We start from the raw sequence: 22,733 nt of genomic DNA, 5'->3' as shown, positions 1-22,733 counted from the left end.
TGTTTTTGTTATAAACAAAAGTTGATATAAGTGGTAACCACTTATATCCTACGGGTGTTTGTGGGTTGGTTTGAACCAATTTTGATCAAATTCAGGATTCAACTCAATCAAATTTGATCGGTTGGGTTTGGTTTGGTTTTTACAAATTTTTTTCAATCCAACCCAACTCAACTCATTCATCAACAATTTGGTTCGATTTGGACTAACAGGTTACCTATTTAAATTTGATCTTTTTTTCTTATAACTACTATTTAATACCATGATTAATCCAAATATACAATACAATTAACACAATATTATCAAATGTCTTAAAGTAGTAAAATTGATTCATTTAATACCATCAACATAATATTCTAAAATAGAGTAGTACAAATTAAAATAAAATATTTTTCAACGAGACTTACTATAATAGTCTGAATCACAACTATTTCATATAAATTAATTTCTTACAATAAGTTTTGCTGCAATCAGATTTGCTACAACTAAATTTGTTGCAATGCTAAAATAAATGAATAAAATATGATTAACTAATATTATAAGCATGATAGAAAAAATAAATATATGAAAAAAGGTGAAACAAATAACAATGTACCTGAAAGTAATATTTAAGAAGTTTCAACACTAATAGTCTAACACTTGCAATTCCAACACTTAGAGTCTCAATATTAGTAGTATTTAAAGTCAAATCAAACAACTCTAAAAAATTTGATCAATTCGGTTTGATTTTGATTGAATCTATAAATCTAAATATGTGATCCAATCCATACATGAACATTTTTTATCGGTTTGATTCGATTTTGATCAAAATACATAAATGACTTAACTCAAATTGTTCAGATCGATTTAGGTCAATTTGGATTTACGGGTAACCCTTAACTGTGAACACTCCTATTACACTCCATAACCAAGTGATCAAATATTTAAATCTTAATTGATTCTTAGGTATAAAATAATCATGTTAGAAGAATAATATTCATCTTATGAAAAAAATATTCATCTTATCTACACTCAAAACTTATCACAAAGATTTATCATTACTTTTGATGATAACACAACTTCTTATCAATATTATCATTTAAAAAAAAAGTGTTTTTGCTTCTTTTCCACAATAAATTGCCCTCCTCGGGTTCTTTATCTCACACCACACCACACCACACCACACCACACCACATATAACTATCTTTACTACTCACTCAGGTTCCCTTCTCTCTCTCTCTCTGTAATGAATTTACTGTTTGTGCTGTCTTTCTCAATCTGTAGTACTAGCCTGTTGAATTGCCAATTGTACAATTACACTATGTTCACTTTCACTCTCTCTCACACACAGTCACAACACACTTGAACACAACACACACACTACATGATGCATCATTAGTTAAACGTTGTCTACCTCAATCACTCTTTAATAAACACAAAGTATTTCTCAAATTAATTAAGTATTGTTGGTTTTTTGCTTGCAGGGAGAAAGAAAGCAAAATCTAAAACGCAATGAAAAGGGTGAAATAGATCGATGATGATGATGCTGTTGTTCAATAGTAGGTGGAGGGTGAAGGGAAGAAGTGGTATTACACGTCGTTCTCAATCTTTTTCTTAATAGTTCTATAATATCTATAACCTTGCACCTCCAACAAGAGTGTTGTATTAGTAAAGTAGGGTTATTTGGTGCAATAATAATATGCAATCTCAAAGTTCAGATACGTTTCCCTCTCACAATCGCAATGACCCAATTTCCTATTATGACCCAGCATTTTACTACTACAATAGCAGACCCTTTTTCATTGACTCTGAAAGCAACCCAACATCAAAACAAGAAAACAATAACAACAACTGTGACCTTGTTCCTTCTCCTCCTCCTCCTTTGTCCTTTTTCCACTTTCCTTCTCCAACCTTTGAAGATACTCAAAATCAAATTTTCCTCGAACAACGCCACGATTTTCTCCTTCAGTTTTACCATCAACCTCTGCCTCAAGACCCCGAGCCTCAACCTGTTATTACCACCATGGATCTTTCTGTTAAAAAGAGTGATCAGATCCAAAGAAAAAGAGTACCTGGCAAGAGAGATAGGCACAGCAAGATCAACACTGCAAGAGGGTTGAGAGATCGGAGAATGAGACTTTCCCTTGAAGTTGCAAAGAGGTTTTTTGGCCTTCAAGATATGCTGAACTTTGACAAAGCAAGCAAGACTGTGGAGTGGTTACTGAACCAAGCAAAAGTTGAAATCAATCGACTAGTGAAAGAGAAACAGAAGCAGCAGCAGCAGCAGAAGAAGAAGAAGGAGAATGATCATCATTATTATCAAAGTTGTAGCAGTGCTAGTTCGGAATGTGATCAAGAAGGTGTGTCTTGTCTTGATGAGGTTGTGGTGGGTGGAGATCAAGAACAACAACAAGAGAGGGTCGAAAAAGTTGTGAAGAGAAAGGTCAAAAACTCTAGAAAAATCAGTGCATTTGACCCTCTTGCAAAAGAGTGTAGGGAAAGGGCAAGAGAAAGGGCAAGAGAGAGAACAAGAGAAAAGATGAGAAATCGTGGAGTGCTAGCTGAAGAATCAAAGCAATGTGGAGAGGAAACAAATCAGGATCTGATCCAATTGGGTTCTTGGAACCCCTTTGAAACAGGAGATCAAGAATCTGCAGGTGCCAAGAGAACTACTACTCACAGTGTTGCTGAGAATCCTTCTTCCTTGGACGTGATTACTATTGAGGCTAAAGAACAAAGCTACCACGCAGCAAAGGAGCATGATGATGATGATGACGATTCTTTGGTTGTTTTGAGCAAATGGAGCCCCTCCTTGATTTTCAATAACTATGGATTCTCTCAAGATGTAAGTCTCAATTAGTGTCTGGTAGCTATAACTTCCTTCAAATTATTAGTACTTAAATGTAATGAGGCTGCTGCATTCACAATGATGTCCTGTCATTTTTTTAAAATTAAGGGAAATGAATATTATTATTATTATTAAATTAAGAATATAAGAAGTAATTTAGTCCATACACATAAATATTAAGAGAATAATATTTAAACGTTTTTTTTTATTGAATAATCAATATCTAAACTAAAGGATACACAAACCAGAAAATACAAGTGAAGGGATTTACCCACCACATCCAGTCAAACAAACATGTATAGCCTTATTTTTTAACCAAGAACCATCTCTAAAGAATTCATCTTAATCCCATTATTTCCATATATTGGATTAGATTCAATTTTTTTAAAATCAATTCCAAATTTATGTTGAAAGTCAAAACAGCAAGTAATTATTACCACTTTTCTAAATTTTTTATCATGATTTTGGAAATCAGAATCAATTTTGGTAACAATGTAAACACATTACTAATAGTTATATATATATATATATATATATATATATATATATATATATATATGCGCGCGCAGCATGGCCAAATTGCATCAATAACATTCAGCTGACTAATCAATGAAATTTTTGCAGCACCAATTTGCAGAATTTCAGTCCTTGGGAAAGCTGTGGGAGGCCTAAAACAATCACATCTTTGATGCGCCGACAGAAATGCGCAAGCCCTGCTATGTATTTGTTTACTTTCCTTTCAGAAATTTAACGGAGTAAGGTACCTTCCAGTTCTACGAATCTGGTAAAAACTCAATATATAAAACGGTTGTATTTTATTTTTTTTATCTTTATAACACGTTTCCTTTTCCATGTTTCTGCTCTGATCCTGGCCACCTAATTACTACTCAGTGACATATATGGTACAAATTCAATAGTATCTATAACGGTCTCTTATGCATGGTTTTTTTCTACCCCAACTTGGGTTAATGCATTCATTATACCACCTGAAACATTGTAGTGAAGATGTTTCAAATGCATTTACATATTTTTTTTGTCTTCTCTATGATGTATTGGCATATTTTCATTATTTTAAAATAAGTCCAATTAGAATAGGATAATATGTTGGGTCACTTCTCGGATGTATAGTTTAGCTTGTCTGTGGGTAGCATCCCGAGTGTCTTCTAATGTGTGATACTTATCTTTATAGATGTGACTGAATAGACACTTGGGTGATCCACACATTCCCTTCGAAGTCAAGATTAAAATTGACTTCATCATTTGAATACTCAACATACATATAATATTATATATCAGAAAATATTAAGGAATATAAGGATGTAACAAAACATGTTAAAGAAAATTACTGGAAACTAAAATATAATTAATGAATATTGTTAAATATAGCATATTATTTTTCAATACACTTTTCTAGCACATTTATTATTAGTGGATCAATTTATTCAAAATTATAGAATCATGAATATAACTCAATAAATAAAGTGTGAGACGTACAAAATGTTATTACTTTTAATAAGATTTCATTCAATAATAAATAGTAAGTATGTTAGAATTTCTCAAAATATAAAAGTATAAGAATATCAAGTTTCTAAATTGACATGTCAAAAATGGATGGACTAATCAGGAATAAAAAAAAGTTTAAGTGTAAAATAGGGAAGATAAAGTTTAAAACTAATTACGATAAAAAAAGTAACTTTGTGATCAAAATTTTAGAAATAGAATTGGAAGCTAATCTTAATGTCACCCAGTTTCACAATGTAATTACGCATGTAGTTTATGACAATTCCTGTTAAAATAAATTGTCCTTAAAATTTTAACAATTTTTATTTTGTTATCGTTTAAAGTGCGTGCATTTCCTAATTACTTTAGGACATGTCAAATTCCTATAGAAGAATATATTCATATTCATTGCTAGCTTGACCGGTAGGGACAATCATGTCAAATGAATATTGTGTCACTTCAAGCATTTCTTCTTAGACACAAAAGAGCTAAAACAAGCTGGTCAGCTGGTGTGTGTATATATATATAGTCGTGCATGTGATTATCTAATTATCCTTGCAATATTCTGTAATGCTATATTGCTTACAGACAAGACTCTTTTGATTAATTAGGCTAGCTGATGGACTTAGTTGGTTAGGTCTTTATCTTTGTTCTTGGCGCGGATTAAAATTACTCAAACTTTTCTCCTTCTCTTGTTGATGTACTAATGCATAGATTGTATAAATTCGTTTATTAGCTGATGATTTGGTTTTTCTAAGATGTAAATGTACAAAAGTACATAATATATTTGTTTCTTGTCTTACGATGAGAAAGTTTTCTAACGAGACAAATCTTTCTTAACTAACGAAGCATAATATATTTGTTTGTTGTCTAAGTTTTCAAACAAAACACTCTTCTCATAGGTTTATTCATTGCTCAATTGTCCGATGCATGTTTTCAGCTGTACATCTCCTCTTAGCTAGCAAGAAGAAATACACCTGATTGAAAATTATTAAGTAAAGACAGAAAATAAGAAAAGAAAGACAAATCTTACCAAGGTATGTTAGGCATAATTTTGTTGTTATCATTCCCACATCATTCGTAGGTTAATTAATATTAGGTTTAGCAAAGACATGTTTCCTTATTAGTCACTAAATACCAAGTGAAAATTAGAATGCTCGCATGACTCAGTTGCATAGATGAAGCATTAGTTATCCGAGCAAAGGCATGCAAATAGTGTCATATGTGCAACATATGAAGGCTTGTCGCAAGCACATTCAAGCAATTAGGCTATAGAAAAAGAGAAAAAAAATTCTTGGCCGGACTTAAAAATAATTTCTTAACTGATGTATGTGTTTACTGCAAGTTTAAGAAAAGATGGTTAAGTGCTTTCCAAATATAGTACTGTGACATGTTTATTGTTTAACTTATTCATGGCTGTATGGCTGAATTTACTGAGGCAACCACTGTTAAGTAGTTAAGCTAGCTTTCTCGGGAACATTGAAATTCAACCCTTACATGTTTTAGACTGACCTAATAAGGGTTGCATGTCTACTAAAACTGAAAATTCAAATATCCTCATTCTTTCAAATTTCAGTGAAGCTGCCATTTTACTCAGCAAATAAGTTTGATGTTTTAAGCACTACATAAAACTCATCATATGGTTTTGTTTTTGAAGAAAACTCAGGTACACTACTATCATAGTTACTTGTGGTATTATTCTTTAGTCGAAGTTACAAATTTACCTGAACAAATAGCATCAACTTTTCATCTTAACCATTATTAATTTGTGTGAATTACTGATGCAAAAATTTAATTTTAATCGAAAAACAGTATTACGAGCACTTAAAATGCTTCATACAGTGTATTGTCTTGTTTTTCTGTTCTACACGTTAATTTTGAAATCAGCCGTTTTAATTTCCCTTTTAACATAGCCCTCTCCAGAATTCGTTTAGACACATTGTTTAGAGAAAATAGGGAAAGTTGGCATAATTAATTACCATGCACCGAAAGAGAAATCTGACAACTGATTGATCAATGGTGATTTTCCTTTTCTCTGTTTTCTGTAATGCTGTTAGGTACCTATACTCTTAGCTTGTTAGTGATAGCACTCATCTCCTTTTCTTTTTCTCTTGCTTTTATCCCTTTAGCTTGTGTATGGGTGGCCTCTAGCTATAGTTTACCTTCCTTTCGTGGTCATAAGTTCTCTTTAATCAGAACCTGAAAAGGAAAAAAAGAAGGAATATATATATAGAAGTAATGTTGTAATGTTCGAATTTTTTTTGCAGAATAAAGCTATAGATTAAGGTTGTATATAGATAAGATTAAAAATTAAAATATGGAGTAAAAGAGATCATGTTCATTCATCCTTGATCCCTGCTAATTCTATACGGCGGGGAAAAATACTAAAAACAAATGTGATCAGTTATCAGTTACTAAATCATGCTAGCTTTTGTATTGAAGTGATTATAGCCGTAAAATTGAAATTAATTAAGATAGTTTAATATATTGAAATCACGTCTAACTGTATCTGAATGTTTGAAACACTAACTATATACAAAGAAAAAGAGGGACGTCTCAAAATATCACTGAAAATGGTTATGAGCTAGTAAGGAAGAATATAAGAATATATCATGTCAGAATAAACAAAACTAACTAGGAATAGAATAACATCTTTTTTATAAACATTAATTTTTTTAAAGCCAATTAACAAAATAAACTTGAGTTCAAACACAAAACCTATCCACCCACCCAATTCCTACATCTTTTCTTGTAAACATTCATTTTTGTTTCTAGAAAGTTGAGTTGACATCACTTAGGTCTTTAAAGTTTGAAAGATATGATAATTATAATATCTTAATCATGAAAAGTAATTTGAAAATTACTTTTCATATTATTAATAGAAAAATATTTGATAGAGATTCAAATAATATTTAACATCTAGAGATAAAGAAAAAAAGGGAAAAAATATAAATATATATGATATGATTTGTGATGTAATAAAAAAATGTGCTGATAAAATATTTAAAATAAAAAAAATTATGTATATTATTCTTATAAGGGTCAAATCAATATCCACTTTTTATGATTTAAAGGATTGCATGATGTCATGTTTTCTACTATTGATAGATTAAATTGGAGTTAATTTTTTTAAATGATCATTGATTTGATATCACTCTCTTTCATTCAAAAGCTAAATTGATATCCTTTTTCAATTGAAAAAAAAAAGTGGAGATCATTGATTTTTTTTAATATATCATTGATTTGATATATAATGTCTATAAGTGGTATAGAATTGTGAGAAACGTACAATACTACTTGCTTATAACGACTTAGGTTTAAGTACCTCTAATTTAGATACACTCATTAATTAGTTTAACTAGATGTCTTATGACCTGAATTAGGAGTCATAGCCCAATCAAACACAAGAAAAGCAATTTGTCATTCTTGTTATATTTTTTTCGTGTTTAAATACACTCAATAAAGCAATTAAATGAGATTAGTATCCCATATTTTAGTATATATCTATTTTAAAATTTGTTTGTTTAATTAGATATTTTTATTTTCTTTGAAAAAAATTTACGTTTTAATAAAAATTCATGTTGTGGATACCCTGAATATTTATAAAATTTATGGATATCTGCCTAATGGGTAGTCATATCGATGAGATGAATTTTTATTCAATGGGACTAGTGAAGGAGGGTTACTATTCATGTTTTGCCCAATTTTCATCTCTTATTGATATCTTTATTTTTTAAAAAAAACTGAAAATTTATTATTATCTAGAATCAAATATTGAGATCCACCTTAGTCACATCTAATAGCTAGGTTAAAGGTTAAGTCTCAACTTGTTTTTTTGAGTGAGATAAATGTAAGTATTTTTATAAGTGTGTTAAGTACGGAGGCTTCCCTTCCTCATATTATTCCCTCCCTTGGAAAGTGTGGTTTCTTACACAATTACTGAAAAATATGATTAAATTAAAATAATTTTACACCAATTAATCCATGAACTCGATTATTCATAGTAAAAGTAATTAAAATACTATTTAAAAAAATGAAAAATATATATTTAGAATTCAAAAACCTACTTCGTAATCGAAACAGTTACACTAACTTATTAAATTGTTAGTTATTGATAAAATTATCTTATATATATATATATATATATATATATATATATATATATATATATATATATATATGAAAAAAATAGACATGTTCATAAGATATTTTTATAAAAAAATATTTTGTTAATAAAATTATATTTGAGGTATGTATAATCATTTTATTTTAAATTAGATCAACCATTGGATTAGTTAAGGTACAAATTCAAGGATCAATAGTCAAACTATGATTAAATCAATATTAATAAATAATAATGATAATTACATAATTCATCAAATAATATGACAAAAACATAACACCATAAATTTAAAAATTCAAGATTCAATAGTAAAATTGCGATCAAATTAGTATTAATAAAATAATGGTGATAGTTAAATAATTCATCAAAAAATATGACAGAAACATTGTATTTCATCCGCCGAACATTTTTGTAGTTTATTTGAACCAAACATTTGATTGATTCACTAGTTTTTCATCTGCCGACCGTTCTGATTTTCAGAACATTGTTTATAATTTTAGTTTTTTATTTAAATTTATATTATTGTGATATTTATTTATAGATTAATTATTTTAATTACATTTTAGTTTTAATTATTATATTTTTCATAGTGTATTCTATTATTAGCCTTATATTATTTCTCGAAATTTTTCTAATCAAGTTTAAAATAAAATAAAACAACATACTCTTAATCAAAATTGATACTTTTACCACCTTGATTAAGGTAATAGGTCAAGTATCTTGAAGTATATATTTAATTAATAGAATAAATATTGAATTATAATACTAAAATTATATATATATATATATATATATATATATATATATATATATATATATATATATAAAACATAACAACTACACCAAAAGTTAATTATTTCTGGAATAATTGATTTTCTCCCATGCAAATTTAATTTTACAAATCAGTCGTATATAGAACCTGTTTATATTTTAATGTTAATTATTATATATTTCTTTGAAATGAGACACTTAATTTTAAAAAAATCACGAGAAGTAAATGTACCTAAACTAAACTATCGAAACTAAAATATATGCAATGATTTAAATATATTTTTTATTCTTACAATTTAATATTTTTTCATTTCGTTCTTACAAAATTATGTTTTTTATTTAGTCCTTATAAATTATTTTTATTTTATTTTTTTATCATTAAAGTGTTTTAACTAATGCTTTGAAAAAAAAGTGTTATTTAAAGTGATATAAGGATATAATTTTCTTACAATAATTAAAAATAAAAAATAATTTTACAATAATAAAAATAAAAAATTAATAAACTAAAAGAACTAAAAAATGTTTAAGCCAAATAAAATTAAGATTTGAAAAAAAAAATATTTACAGTAGCATAACACGGTAAAAGTTGGAAGAACGCGTATGATCAAATCTTGCAACATAATAAGATAGAAAACTTTGCTGTATTGTATCGAAAAGAAAAAGTATTTTTCAATCGGGAAAAAAAAAGTATTTTTCTGTACTTTCAACCCTTGTTTTTTTTCTTCATTTTGTTTTTTTTTTTTAATTCATTTTTCCTGTGTGTGCTTTTATATTTTGCTATGGAAAGAGGGAGACACTTTGTGCCTCTATACTTCTTATAAAATAAATGATAAATAGTGAAAAAATGTAAGAAAGTAGTTGTAATTTTGAGAACAATTGATGGATAAAATAGTCTTAAGTGTAAAGCTCACAAGGAGATATTCTCCTTAAGTCTTTCTATATTGTTATAGATATATTAATGAACACTTCTTTTGTTACACTACAAAATTTTACACACCATACATCGATCTATACATACGCGGGATACATCTCTTCTCCTATTTGCACAAACAAGTTAGGATATATAAGGTAAGATTTTGAAGTGTAAAAAGAAATATTTTTTCATATTTTATTACACACGGTAGATCGGACTTCTGTCTTTTATTTTTCATTTGCTAGGCATAACTCTAAATCTGGTTTCAAAGCATACGTGACTTTATGTACCCAAAAAAAATGTAGAAAAAAAAGCATATGGAACTTTGATGTGGATTGGCGATAATCACCCAAAACTAGTATTTGGTCATTTCATAAAAAAAAAAAAAAACTTTTAGGTACCCTAACCTAATATTCTTAGCAGATAAAACTTTTATGAAAATAATTATATATATAAACTATATTATAATTAATTTGTAATAAATAAATATATTTTGTAGCATAAGGTTATAATTTATATTTATGATAAATAATTTATATTTTTATATAAATTTATTTTTAACTACTAGTAATTTATAAAAAAAATATGGACATTCAATTTTAAAAAAATGATAGATTAAAATTATAAAATTAAAAAGAAAAAAAATCTAAAAATGCTATGTAAAGAAACACTCCTAATAACTCAAAAATATTCTCGTTTGGATGGTACATTATGCACAAGGAAAAAAGTGTTCAATAATTATATAAAAACACCTCATTATTTTAAAAAACTTTTTTAAGACCTTTTATTTCTTTTTATCTTTATCTTTTTATTACATCATAAATCCTATTATATTTATTTTTTTTTCTTTTTCTCCTTCTCTTTAAGTGTTAAAAAACATAATAGATGTACTTACCAAAATCTAGAGTTAGGACATGTCAAGATGAGCATGGCTAAAGTGGCTCCTAGACTTCACACGTAGACTAGAGAATGATCTTTGTTAGGAGGATAAGAGGGGAAACCTGTAAAACAAATGGCTCTAACGCTCAAATAAGTATATGAGTTAGGAAAATAAAAGAAGAAATATGGATACACAAGTATGCAAGTGGGTGTGCATATGTGTTTGAGATGTATGTTGAGGGTTCTAAAAAACCTGATACTTATAGGAGTGGAATGGAGCTGCAGGTCCTTATTTGTATGAGTCGTTATAGTCATTGTAGATAATTATCGGCTTATAAATAATAGTTGGTAGCTTGTAGATAAAGTTAGAAATAATATATAGCTTAGAGATAAAAGCTAGTAGATAATTTAGTACTCACAGATAATGTGTACCATATAGATAATTGAATACATGCCAAGAGGTAAAGTGGTTACGATATATTCAAATTATTAAGAGGTTAGAAATAACTTGTCTATTGGAGAGTCTGACTGCTAAAGGCCCAACATTCGTGCTTCTATGTCAATAGGTGTTCGGAATGCTACGTAGGATGTCATATGTATGTTATGGACCCTGGATAATATAATAAGTGTTCATGTAATATTTTTTGAAAGTCTTAAATTTAAAGCCCAAAACCAATTAACACCTTAAAAGAGATAGAAAAAAAAAAGAACTATTGATATAATAGATAATGAGATGTGATAAGAAGAATAGGATAAAAAAAATTAAAATTATTGATAAAATATTTGATAGTTAGAAGTGTTTAAATATAAGTACTCTATGCACAATCAAATGATGGAGGAAATCCTATCACTTTACCCGCAATTCAGAAAATAAAATTTGAGCATATATGTCTATGAGTTCAGGTTGTGTTTCAGCAATATATATGATACTTTACCCACAAATAATATTAATTTGTAGTGGTCCAATGACCGTTTCTAATATTTCCACTTCACACGGTCAAGGTCAACAGTCAACAAAAGAAAAGTTGAAAAGAATGATAAATTTATGATGAATTATTTTAACTAATTAATCCCACTGCACAAGAGGGAGGTGGCACCGGTTTATTGGTCTTCAATATTCAGAACTCTCTCTCTCTTTCCATTTCTTTTTCATGTTTAAGGCAAAAACTTGTAATAAAATTTCCAGAAAAAGAAGAAGAAGAAATAGGAAAATAAATAAATAAAAAAGGAGATAAAGCATATTGGGGAAACCAGTGTGCTTACTATTCATATCCCATATATGACACACAATTGAGAAATTTCAAGCAGCTAGCGGAGCCGTCTGTTGGAACAAATATGTTAGATTCCTCCTCTCTGTCCATAAAACGCCAACCCCACTTTAATTTCTTTCTACTATAGAGACATGGGGAATCAAACTAGTTTCAACAATTATTTCATTTTGACATTCATAGAAATAAAAAATAAATAAATAAAAGAAAAACATTATTTCAGTTTGATATATAACGTTAATTTCAGTTATTCTTTACCCAAATTCTCGGGCTCTTTGTCTCCCTCCGCCGCAAGAAGCTTCAAAAAAAAAAAGAGAAAACTCCGTGTGCTGCCTTCAGAGCCTTGTTATTTCTCATGAGATTTTCTATTCCACTTTTCATTCAGAATCAAGCATGTGATGGTGTTCCAGAACAAGGAAAAAAAAAAGGGAGAAATAACAATGTATGACATTGTGTGTACCCCATAATCAGGATCTAGAAACAAACCCAAAAGGCCATTCAAACGAAAATCTGACTAGTCAAATAAGACATTTATGGTGCCAAATCCAAAAGACAAGGAAAACAAAATAAAGGGACATCTACAGAATGCTCTAATCACAGGCTACATATATAGTAACGTAATGTACCCTTCATAAATGGGTAGATCTATAGCCTAAGGTCATGCAGTGATATATGATCAATTGGTGAGAGATACACCAATGTTTAACTACTCGGGTGAAAGTGAGTTTTATCTCTTTAGTTAAGATTTAAATTTGAGTCTTTTGAAAAAAAATATATAAGAAAAAAGATTTTATTAAAAATGATCTAATAAGATCTTTTAATAAAAATCAGTAATCAACAAAATTAAGAAATATTTCAAATCAATATCATGGAATTAAAGAAGAAAAAAAACATAAGGAGAGAGAGAGGCAGAAACTATATATTAATTATTTTAACTGCATAATAAAAATTTGGTTCCAACTATTCATGGAGAAGAACATGAGAATAGAATAATTCCAGAAACAGAAAACCCCCCTAACCTGCCCTCTGCAACATTGGGATAAACACTGTTTTTCGGGTACTCTACCCAATCTTTGAGACTATTCAGTGTTCCAAATGTATCGTACAACACTTTCAGTCTACAAATCTGGATCACATTCCAAACTTGAACCAACCAACCAACCCCCATTTTCCGGCTTTTTCATAAACTTTTATTTGTAACAAATTACTGTAAAGTACGCATAAAAGTGTGTACGCATAGCCAGATCCAGAAAATTAAATCATATGAATAAAATTGTGCAGATCTGTGTGGTGCGGTCTCTACCAACGCCCAGAAGCCCTAGCCTGGAAAGGGATTGAACAGTGTATCAAACCCTAATGGGGAGGGATAATGCCAAAGCGTGTTTTGTCATTGATTGATTGGAGACCGTACACATGGAGATAAGGGTAGGGTTGGATTGGGTGATGATATTGAAAAGCAGTGGCTTCGTCCTTGGTGTTGGTGGGATATAGAAAATAACTTGTTCCTTTGGGATGATGGATAGGCTCAAAGAAATATCATTAGGGCAAGTAAATAATTGCACTGAGCTAGTACTACGGCCATCTTTTTGGTGCAGCTAATCTTACCCTGAACTTCTCTTAGAAACTATTTATTTTAGTAATGTTACTTTGAATTAATAGTTTTTAAAATATTAGTTTCTAATTTTTAGTTATTTATTTTATTTTTATCTTTCAATATTTATTTTTTTAAAGATAAAACTTTATTATTTTTATCTTTTATATAATTTAATATTTTTAATTACTTCAACAATAATTTTATCAAATATTTATAATTTAATAAGATAATTTTTTAACTTTTAACTATTAATTAATTTTTTAGTTTTCTATTAACTTTTCAGTTAATTTTATTAAACATAATTATGTTTTCTTTTTTATATAACAATAATGGGTACAATAAAATTTAAATACAAATTTTCATGCATATTACTTAAAAGAGTGTCTAATTTACTTCAAGTAGAAATGAGATTAAGCAATCTAGATAATTGGTGGTGTAATAATTTTAATACTTAAATATGTTTTATATAATTTTTATAATTGTATCAATCATTTGTGATGGAGTTGATTAATCTCATTTTTATTTGAGGGTAAGGGTAAGTTGAATAACCCCATTATTTAAACTCTAATCACTAGGCTCATCTTATGCGTTGTTTGCTTAGTGTGATTTTGGGGAGAAAGAACTACATGAGTAACAAGTTTGAAACTTTATAGAAAGACGAAGACTAACGTGTAAAAGTGAAACTTTTTTTGTATGTACGAAAGGATTTTTAAGTCGTTAGATTTATTAATTTTTAAATTAATGATTGAGATTATTTTTCATTTTTATTTTTTATTTTTTTTGTTATCTTTTGTACTTCTAAATTTAACTCTATCCCTATCCCTTCTCTTCCATCGGAAAAATTACAGCAACCTCTAAAACCAACCATGACAACCAAGTTTCTTCAACACCTAAAAAAAAAAAAACAATTAACAAATAACAGCACTCTACAACATCATCACAATGGAGAGTCAAATTTTTGTCTCCTTTATTCTTTTCTACAAAACCCCAAACAAAATTTACACAAAAATAGATGTATACCAATTTCAAAGAGTGATAAAAGAAGGCAACCCCTTTTCTCAAATCCGAAGAAAAAACGATACCACCCTAAGCCAGAACATCCAAAAAAAAAAATGCAACCTAGATTCCATTTATCACATCCATTTATGTTCAACTCCAACTTAGGCAACCCCTCCTCTTTATGCACCATTCGTTCTCTCTCCATGAATCCCTACAGTAGTTGGTTCAAGGTGGAAGTTGCTGCCGGCAGCCAGAAGAATAACAACAACAAGGCCTTCGATGCAGTGGCATTCGAGGCGGAGGCCCAACCATGGTGGAAGCTACCGACCCTACCTGGAACAAAGAAGAGGAAAGTAGAAGAAATGGGTAACTAAGGAAAGATAGGCATAAAAAGAGAAAAAAGAAAAACAAAAATATTAAAAAAGTTGAACCATCAGATGAAAATTAAAAAATATCGAATGGTTACTATTTACTTTTATACGTGCGAAAAAAGTTTCACTTTCACACGTTAATCTTTGTCTTGTAGAAAGGAATTATGAGTTATAAGAGAAGAGTGTGGAAGATTGTGGAATTAGTGTCAGGGGTTTGGTAAGGAAGAAATAGTCTAGAATTTTTTTAAAAAAATTGTAGGATCCACAATGAAACATTTCCATGCTGAATTGACAAGAAATGAAAGGAAGTCCACACTGTTATGGCACTTTGAACTAAAAACGGTATTTTTTTATTTTGTATTTGTAATTTATTTATTTTCTTTTTTATTCCTTCGTGTTAGATAACTTTATAATTTTATTTTCACCCTATTAATTTCTCTTAAATCAAACAACTCATATTTTCATTCTATTTCTTTTCTCACCTACCTATTTTTACTCCCTTTATTTCTTCCCTCTCTATGAAACAAAGTGTTAATAATTGGAAAGGAAGGAAAGAGAGAAAAGTTTGGTAGGACACATGATAAAAATAAATCTTTCTCAAAATATTCTAAATTTGTTTTGAATTATATAAAAATGCTATTTGGGGTAACTATGTCTTTACAACACACTTATTTTTCTTTCACTCTAACTTCTTTAATTTTCTGCTCTTGCAATCTAAAATAACTTATAAATATAGTCATTTTCTATTCATTCTGTATATCTCATATTTCTTTTCCCTCCTCCTTTCCTCTTAAGCATGAGGATGGTACAAAAATAAATGTTTATTTTATATAACTAAAATTTAATTTATAATAAATAAGGCAACAACAACGCCCCCACAAAATTTAAGGGCACTTCCATTCCATTCCAAGAAGGATAATCCAAAGTGTAATATGCTTTCCAAAATAGAAATTAAAAGGATGCCCCTTAAATTCAATTAAGTGCAGAAAGAAACACCCTGTCAATATTTATTAGTTCAAGGTCGTCCAATTATTGGATGATGGTTATTGGAAAACATAATGTTGGTTTATCTCTCTAAATATACTGGCATCAACTCTCCAAAATGGAATCCCGAACAATATTATTCATATAAATTTTATACACTTTTTGCAATATCTTTTCTCTCTCTATGAAATTACCTATATTATATTATATTATATTTCTATTTCTATTTTTTAACTCCCTTTTATTGTACAAAAATATTATATAAATATAATTTCTTCAAATATTACTCATCAATCTAGGTTGTTTTTAATGTATTATATATATATATATATATATATATATATTTATATTTTAGCCTTTAATAATTTTTATAAATTTGACATATCTTTGGATTCACAAAATGCTTGTAGATATATGTACAAATTATCTATCTACAAGATTCTCATGTAAATAACAAAAATCAAACTTACATTCTCATGAAATATAAATTTGTTTTTTTATGAATTAGACTAACTTTTATTAGCAATTTAGAGTGTTACATTACTTTTGACACTTTCATGATAATGAGTGAATAAGTGAACAAAAATATATTTAAGACAAAAAAATTAAAATCTCAAGCATTTTTAATTGTGCTAACTCCTATGTGTAAGCCATTTCGTGCTTTTCACTTCCACATCCTATAGGTAGAAGAGCAGCATTGAATTTGCTTCGTAGACCAAATTGGGTAGCATAGCGTGTTCCCCCAACATTTCAAATTTATTACCCATGAAATCTAAGATATCTAGTAGCTAGCTATATCTGTCTTAAGCAATGGTGGGGTTTGTACTTATCACAACCCATACATGTTTAAGCAATAGTATTTTCAGGGCAGTCTTACGATAAATAAGATGTAAAACAAATTTAAAAAGAAATATTCTATTTTAAATGAAAAATTATATATTAAACTTTTAAATTTTTTAACAATATGACTTTTTCTAATAAATGTGATTTTTTTATTTTATAAATCTAAAATTTGATCTTTTACATTAAGTCAGCCGTGAGTGTTTTACTACTACTAAACTATGAAGAAGACATGGCACTGCTACCACTGGCTAATTAATTAGACACACATTTTCGTCAGAAATGGGTTTCAAGATCATGATTTGTGAGTGGTTAGCCGTCATTGTCATGCATGCACAGAAAGACGCTCGTATAGGCCATATGTATATATATAGTAGTAGGATAGAGCTTAAGTAAAGCAACACACGTAATTATGTATGATCTACGAGTTTGAACTTGCGTGCAGCAGCAACAACCTGCATTGCTAGCTTTGCAGTAAAGGACTTGAGTACTCTAAAACAGGAAAACTATTTAACAAGCACTATGCACTCTGCAAATTGGTAAAAAGCAGTTATGTTAAAAGCTGTAGGTGTTGTATACCTCGCACTGTCTATTAGAATATATTTTTTTTTTTTTTGTGAGCGACACCGTCAATGTACAGAAATGATCATTCAACTTTCAAGCGGGGGATATCGATAAATATTAAATAATAGGTTAAATCATTCATTCGTTCTATAATTTCATGATTCTTAATTTTTTAGGTCCTATAATTTAAAAGTGGTCTTTTTTAGTTCCTATAATTTACACACTATTAGAAAATACACTTTCAACATCGATTATTTAGAACATTCTACATCGGTTCTAAAATCGATGTTGAAAGTGCCGATGTTGAATGTATGAATGTTAACATTGGTTTTGGAGAACCGATGTTAACATGTATATGACAACATCGGTTCTCTAAATACCCGATGTTAAACACAATGAACAACAGCAAAAAAAGTGTACGCATGATGAACGTTGACATCGGTTTTCTAGTAAAACCGATGTTAATATGTTATTTTAACATTGATTTTTTAGAAAAACCGATGTTAATGTAATAAATTAACATCAGTTTTACTAGAAAACCGATGTCAACGTTGATGATGTATACACTTATTTGGTGTAGTTCTGTGTGTATAACATCAGTTATGTGTACATAACTCAAGTTAATATTCAAATGTTCACATCGGTTATTTATAACTAATCGATGTTAATGTACAAGAGTTGACATCGGTTATCTATAGATAACCGATGTTAAAATACAAACGCTGACATCGGTTATACACAAATAACCGATGTTAATATACAAACGTTAACATCGGTTTTCTATTACAACCGATGTTAAGGTTCATATCGACATCGGTTTTTGTAAATAACCGATGTTGTTTATGATATTAACATCAGTTTTTGTTAATAACCGATGTTGTTTTCAAGTATTTTTTTTATATATACTTTTTGTTTTTACAGTAAACCCAAAATTGTACCTGTCAAATGCAATTTCAGGAGGCCCAATTCACAGCAAATAAATATTTTATTCTGCTTTCAAGCAGTTTTAATGATAATAAACATCAAATAATTGATTTATCATAAAGAACAATCATCAAATGAATTCAATGTTCATGTTACATAGAAAATGTAAAAAATGTTAAACCAAAGTAAACTAAAGCTAAAGATAATGTTCCTAAATCCTAGGCCTGATCTCTAACTCGGAGAAAAAACTGTGCCCACTGGATACGCAATGCTTTTAATCTCTCTGGCTCCAATGGTCTAGGATCGTTAAAATATTGCATGATGAAATAAATCATAATAAGTTAATAATGTAATACAAATTATAAATAAATCGATTTTGTTTGAAATAAACTTACCGCTTCCCAATTATTTCTAAAAGTTCCTAAAATGATGGTGGACATTCAGTGCATCACATAGTAGCCGCACTCAGTACTTCCTTTTTGTCTATTACACTAAATACATAATGAAATTTGGATATTAATTAAACAACTAGTGTACAAACACATAAAGAAATATATATAAGTGGAAGTTTTATGTAAATGACGTACCTTGACGACAATCCACCTAGCAGAAGCCTTTGATTTAGGCTGTGGAGCATCATCAAGACCCTTGATAGCACTGTTCCATATGAGTAACAATTAAAAACTGGTGTTGTACATTGAGGTATTACAATGCAAATGTATTGAAAAGAACACTAACCTATTAATAATCCCCTTAAGGTAGTTGTCTGGCCTGTTATGCAATGAACAAAACCAGACAACTAGGTGTTCCTTGGGCAGGATGACCACCATCTGCCAGTGTCCGCTGCAGTGGAACCTAAAATGGGTTAGTACATTAGTAAACATTAATTAAATTTAGTTATTTTGTAACTTACCCATTTAGGTAGGCTCCAAGATAGACATCGTGTTGTGAACTCTGCATCCAACTCTTTATGTAACTTTCAGACTCAAACTGCGATTGCCTAGACCTCTAAATGGACTGTGGCTCGAGGAATCCATAGATATCAGAATTCCCCACTCGCATACATGTTTCAGTGAGATGCCTGTTTATGTTAAGTCAAAGTTAAATATTTATGAATTGAAAGCCATAACTTAGGTAATTAAAAGCATTTTATATAAAGACTTATAGAATCCACAATTGTAACACTGATATGCTGAGACATTAACCACCGTGTGCGATTTCAGAGAGGTCTTCGTGCTTTATGTAGAGGGGGAAATCTGTATTAACGACCCCGAACACAGTGGCATCCCATCTAACCCGATAAGGCCTCAAGAAAAGATTTGGGATGGTCAATGTCATCAAATAAAGCGGATCATCGACCTCCGGATCGGGCTTCGGAGGTGGTTTTGGCGGAGACACAGCTACCTGTTCATGAAACAAAGTAAAATAGCCTAATTTGAGGCACTCTTAATGAATTAATTTAAAAAGAAGAAATATATAGTAAGGACAATAAGTACCTACTGTGATAAAGACTTGACCAGATGTGTCGGCCAAGCAAGGAAGGTGTGAAGTGCCTGCCCCACTAAGGAGTGTTATGAACAACAGTGGATCCCTCATAAACTCTCCCCATGGCAACCAGGCGGGCAGGATCTGCTTCTATGCACAAGTCGCACCTGTCAGAGTCACCCGTCTCAGGATCGTTTCCTGAGGGATCAACACAACTCCCCTTTGTGCTCACTCGAGGACCGGAGGGACCAACCAGAGGCTCAAGAGGCACTGCAAGTCCCTAAGATTGCATCTGCGACTGAAGCTGGCTGAAGGATGCCATGACCTGCCTCATCACTTTCTTTGTGATGGACTCCTCTAGCTGGTCCCTGATTTGCTGGGTCAGCTGCTGTAATTTGTCAGGAGGCAGGGAGGAAGCGCTGCGGGACGTCCGTGGAGCCGATCCAAAGTATTCCTTGATGGTGACACCGGCTCTAGTAGCACGGACACGTCCAGGGTGCTCTGGACGTCCAATAGCAGCAGCGAGAACATCCTGATGTCCATGGGGGACGAACGATCCCTATGTGGCCTGCTCCTCAAATGAATCCTGCACAGAAAACACACAGTGGTACATGGCATTCTCAAAATATTGAAACATAATTGTAATGGTTAGTTGAAAATGACTTACAATCTTCTCAGCGATTTCTTTTGCGGCCTCAGTCGTCATCTCCCCTGTCTTCTTCGTGCGAGCCATCTTCCACTTCACGTGGCGTCTGACCGGGGATGGAGGGTCGATGACGCCATCAACTCTTCCTGAATGTGCAGCTTCCTCCAGCTTCTTCTTCGTCTTCTCATCCAGGAGCTTCTGCTCCAAATAATCATAACCTCCACGAGACAAAACGTGGGGGTAGTATTCTGCTTCTGGATGGCCTGTGCCTTCATGCGCACATCCTGAAAAAATTAAACAATAATGTTTGAAATGGGTAGAATGAAGTATAACAACATCATGTTTAATATGAAAAACAACTTAAATGGCAAGTAACATACCTCCCAAGAAGGGTCTCTGCGAGTCTGGCAAAATTGGGTCCATTTTTCCTTGCTGAGCCGTATTTCTCACAGACAGTGTCCTCGACACCATCCTGATCGGCTGCAAGGGTCCATTTCCTCGTGAGGTATGATTTAAACTGCCTCCATCTCTCCCCCATGGTCTGTAGTAACTTTCTTTTCGTCCTACTATCAGAAGCCTCTGGGATATCAAATTCTGCTTGACAACATCAAATAAAGTTTATTTGTTACAATAATGTATTTTTTGGCTATTAATTAAACAAAATCAAATAAGAAAAGAGAAATACCTGAATATCCTCCCAAATCAGGTCCTTCTGAGCAGTAGGGACCTCCTTCCAGTTCTCGTAGGTGATGTCCACTTTATCACACGCCACAATCCCCATATATGTTCTTAATTTCTTCTTGTGGGGACCTTCGGCCTTCCTGGTAACAGGATCAACATGCACCACTGGTCTCTCAGCACCAGGTGGTCTAGTGGACAACGATCATAGACGTGAGGCTTTGCGTGTCCGCTTCACGGCAGACGGCGAAGCCGATGCGTCCGAAGTAGGAGGAGGAGAAGGAGGAGAAGGAGGAGGAGAAGGAGAAGGAGGAGGAGGAGGAGGAGGAGGAAGAGGAGGAGGAAGAGTGGAGGTAGGTGGAGAACCCATGATCTTTTATACAATAACATACAAAATAGGAATAATGAAAAGAGGATTAGTCATAAGTTTTTTTTGGAAGGCAAAAGTATAATATTATAAACCAAACCCCACCACAGAAGGAGACAAGACAAATTAACCAAAGGACTCCGAAAGATTGGTAGTTGTGCTTTTTAATTGTGATTTGGGGCAACCATGTTATAAAAAGTCTATTACATGTAATCAACAGTCAATGTATGCTTGATGGAATATAAATACTATATCTTCAGAAATACACATGTACATGGCATCCTTAGGACTTCATCCATGTTTTCTTTGATATTGATTTTGTTTTTTGCAGAAAACAAATAGGGGAATGAGCAACAATTTGAAGGTTGTACATTCAGGAACTAAAGAATTCAAAATAGCTAGTAATAAGAAGGATTTGTTTTTGGGATTTTCTGAGCACCAAGAGCGGCTACGCAAGAAGCTTGCACTTGAGGAGGGAAGGATATTTGCAGTTAATGAACAACTTTCTTAACTATTTGTCCTTCATATTTTACTGTTTCTTTTTGCTAATATGTAAATATAAATAGTATAAGGCTATGGCTTATGGACATGGTCATTTTTACCCCTAACAATCTTAGAAGTAAATATAGACCATGTTTTTACGCCATACCCTTATACTATTTATATTTACATATTAGCAAAAAGAAAGAGTAAAATCTGAAGGACAAATAGTTAAGAAAGTTGTTCATTAGCTGCAAATATCCTTCCCTCCTCAAGTGCAAGCTTCTTGTGTAGCCGCTCTTGCTGCTCGGAAAATCCCAAAAACAAATCCCTCTTATTACTAGCTATTTTGAATTCTTTAGTTCCTGAATGTACAACCTTCAAATTGTTGCTCGTTCCCCTCTTTGAGAATGAGGAGGATCTTCATAGGACTTCAAACAGCTGATGTTTGTCGCCAGTTTCATCATCCACCACCCTTTTCTTCTCTGCCTTCTCACGTTTGTTGTTGTTAAACCCATATTTA

The 22,733-nt window shown here is 31.1% G+C and overlaps 1 protein-coding gene across 1 annotated transcript; it reads left to right on the top strand.

Annotated features, from left to right (window-relative positions):
• The first annotated feature begins 1,287 nt into the window (after positions 1 to 1,287).
• Positions 1,288 to 3,721, top strand: LOC114416678 (transcription factor DICHOTOMA-like). The gene is made up of 2 exons (XM_028381636.1): positions 1,288 to 2,821; positions 3,449 to 3,721. The coding sequence occupies exons 1-2, from the start codon at positions 1,676 to 1,678 to the stop codon at positions 3,494 to 3,496; spliced, it is 1,194 nt and encodes a 397-aa protein (XP_028237437.1). The 5' UTR covers positions 1,288 to 1,675; the 3' UTR covers positions 3,497 to 3,721.
• The last annotated feature ends 19,012 nt before the right edge of the window (positions 3,722 to 22,733 follow it).

The sequence above is a fragment of the Glycine soja genome, chromosome 6 (assembly GCF_004193775.1).
Source record: "Glycine soja cultivar W05 chromosome 6, ASM419377v2, whole genome shotgun sequence".
Taxonomy (NCBI): domain Eukaryota; kingdom Viridiplantae; phylum Streptophyta; class Magnoliopsida; order Fabales; family Fabaceae; genus Glycine; species Glycine soja.
Note: the sequence above shows the minus strand (reverse complement) of the source record. Positions and strands in the feature narration are given on the sequence as shown.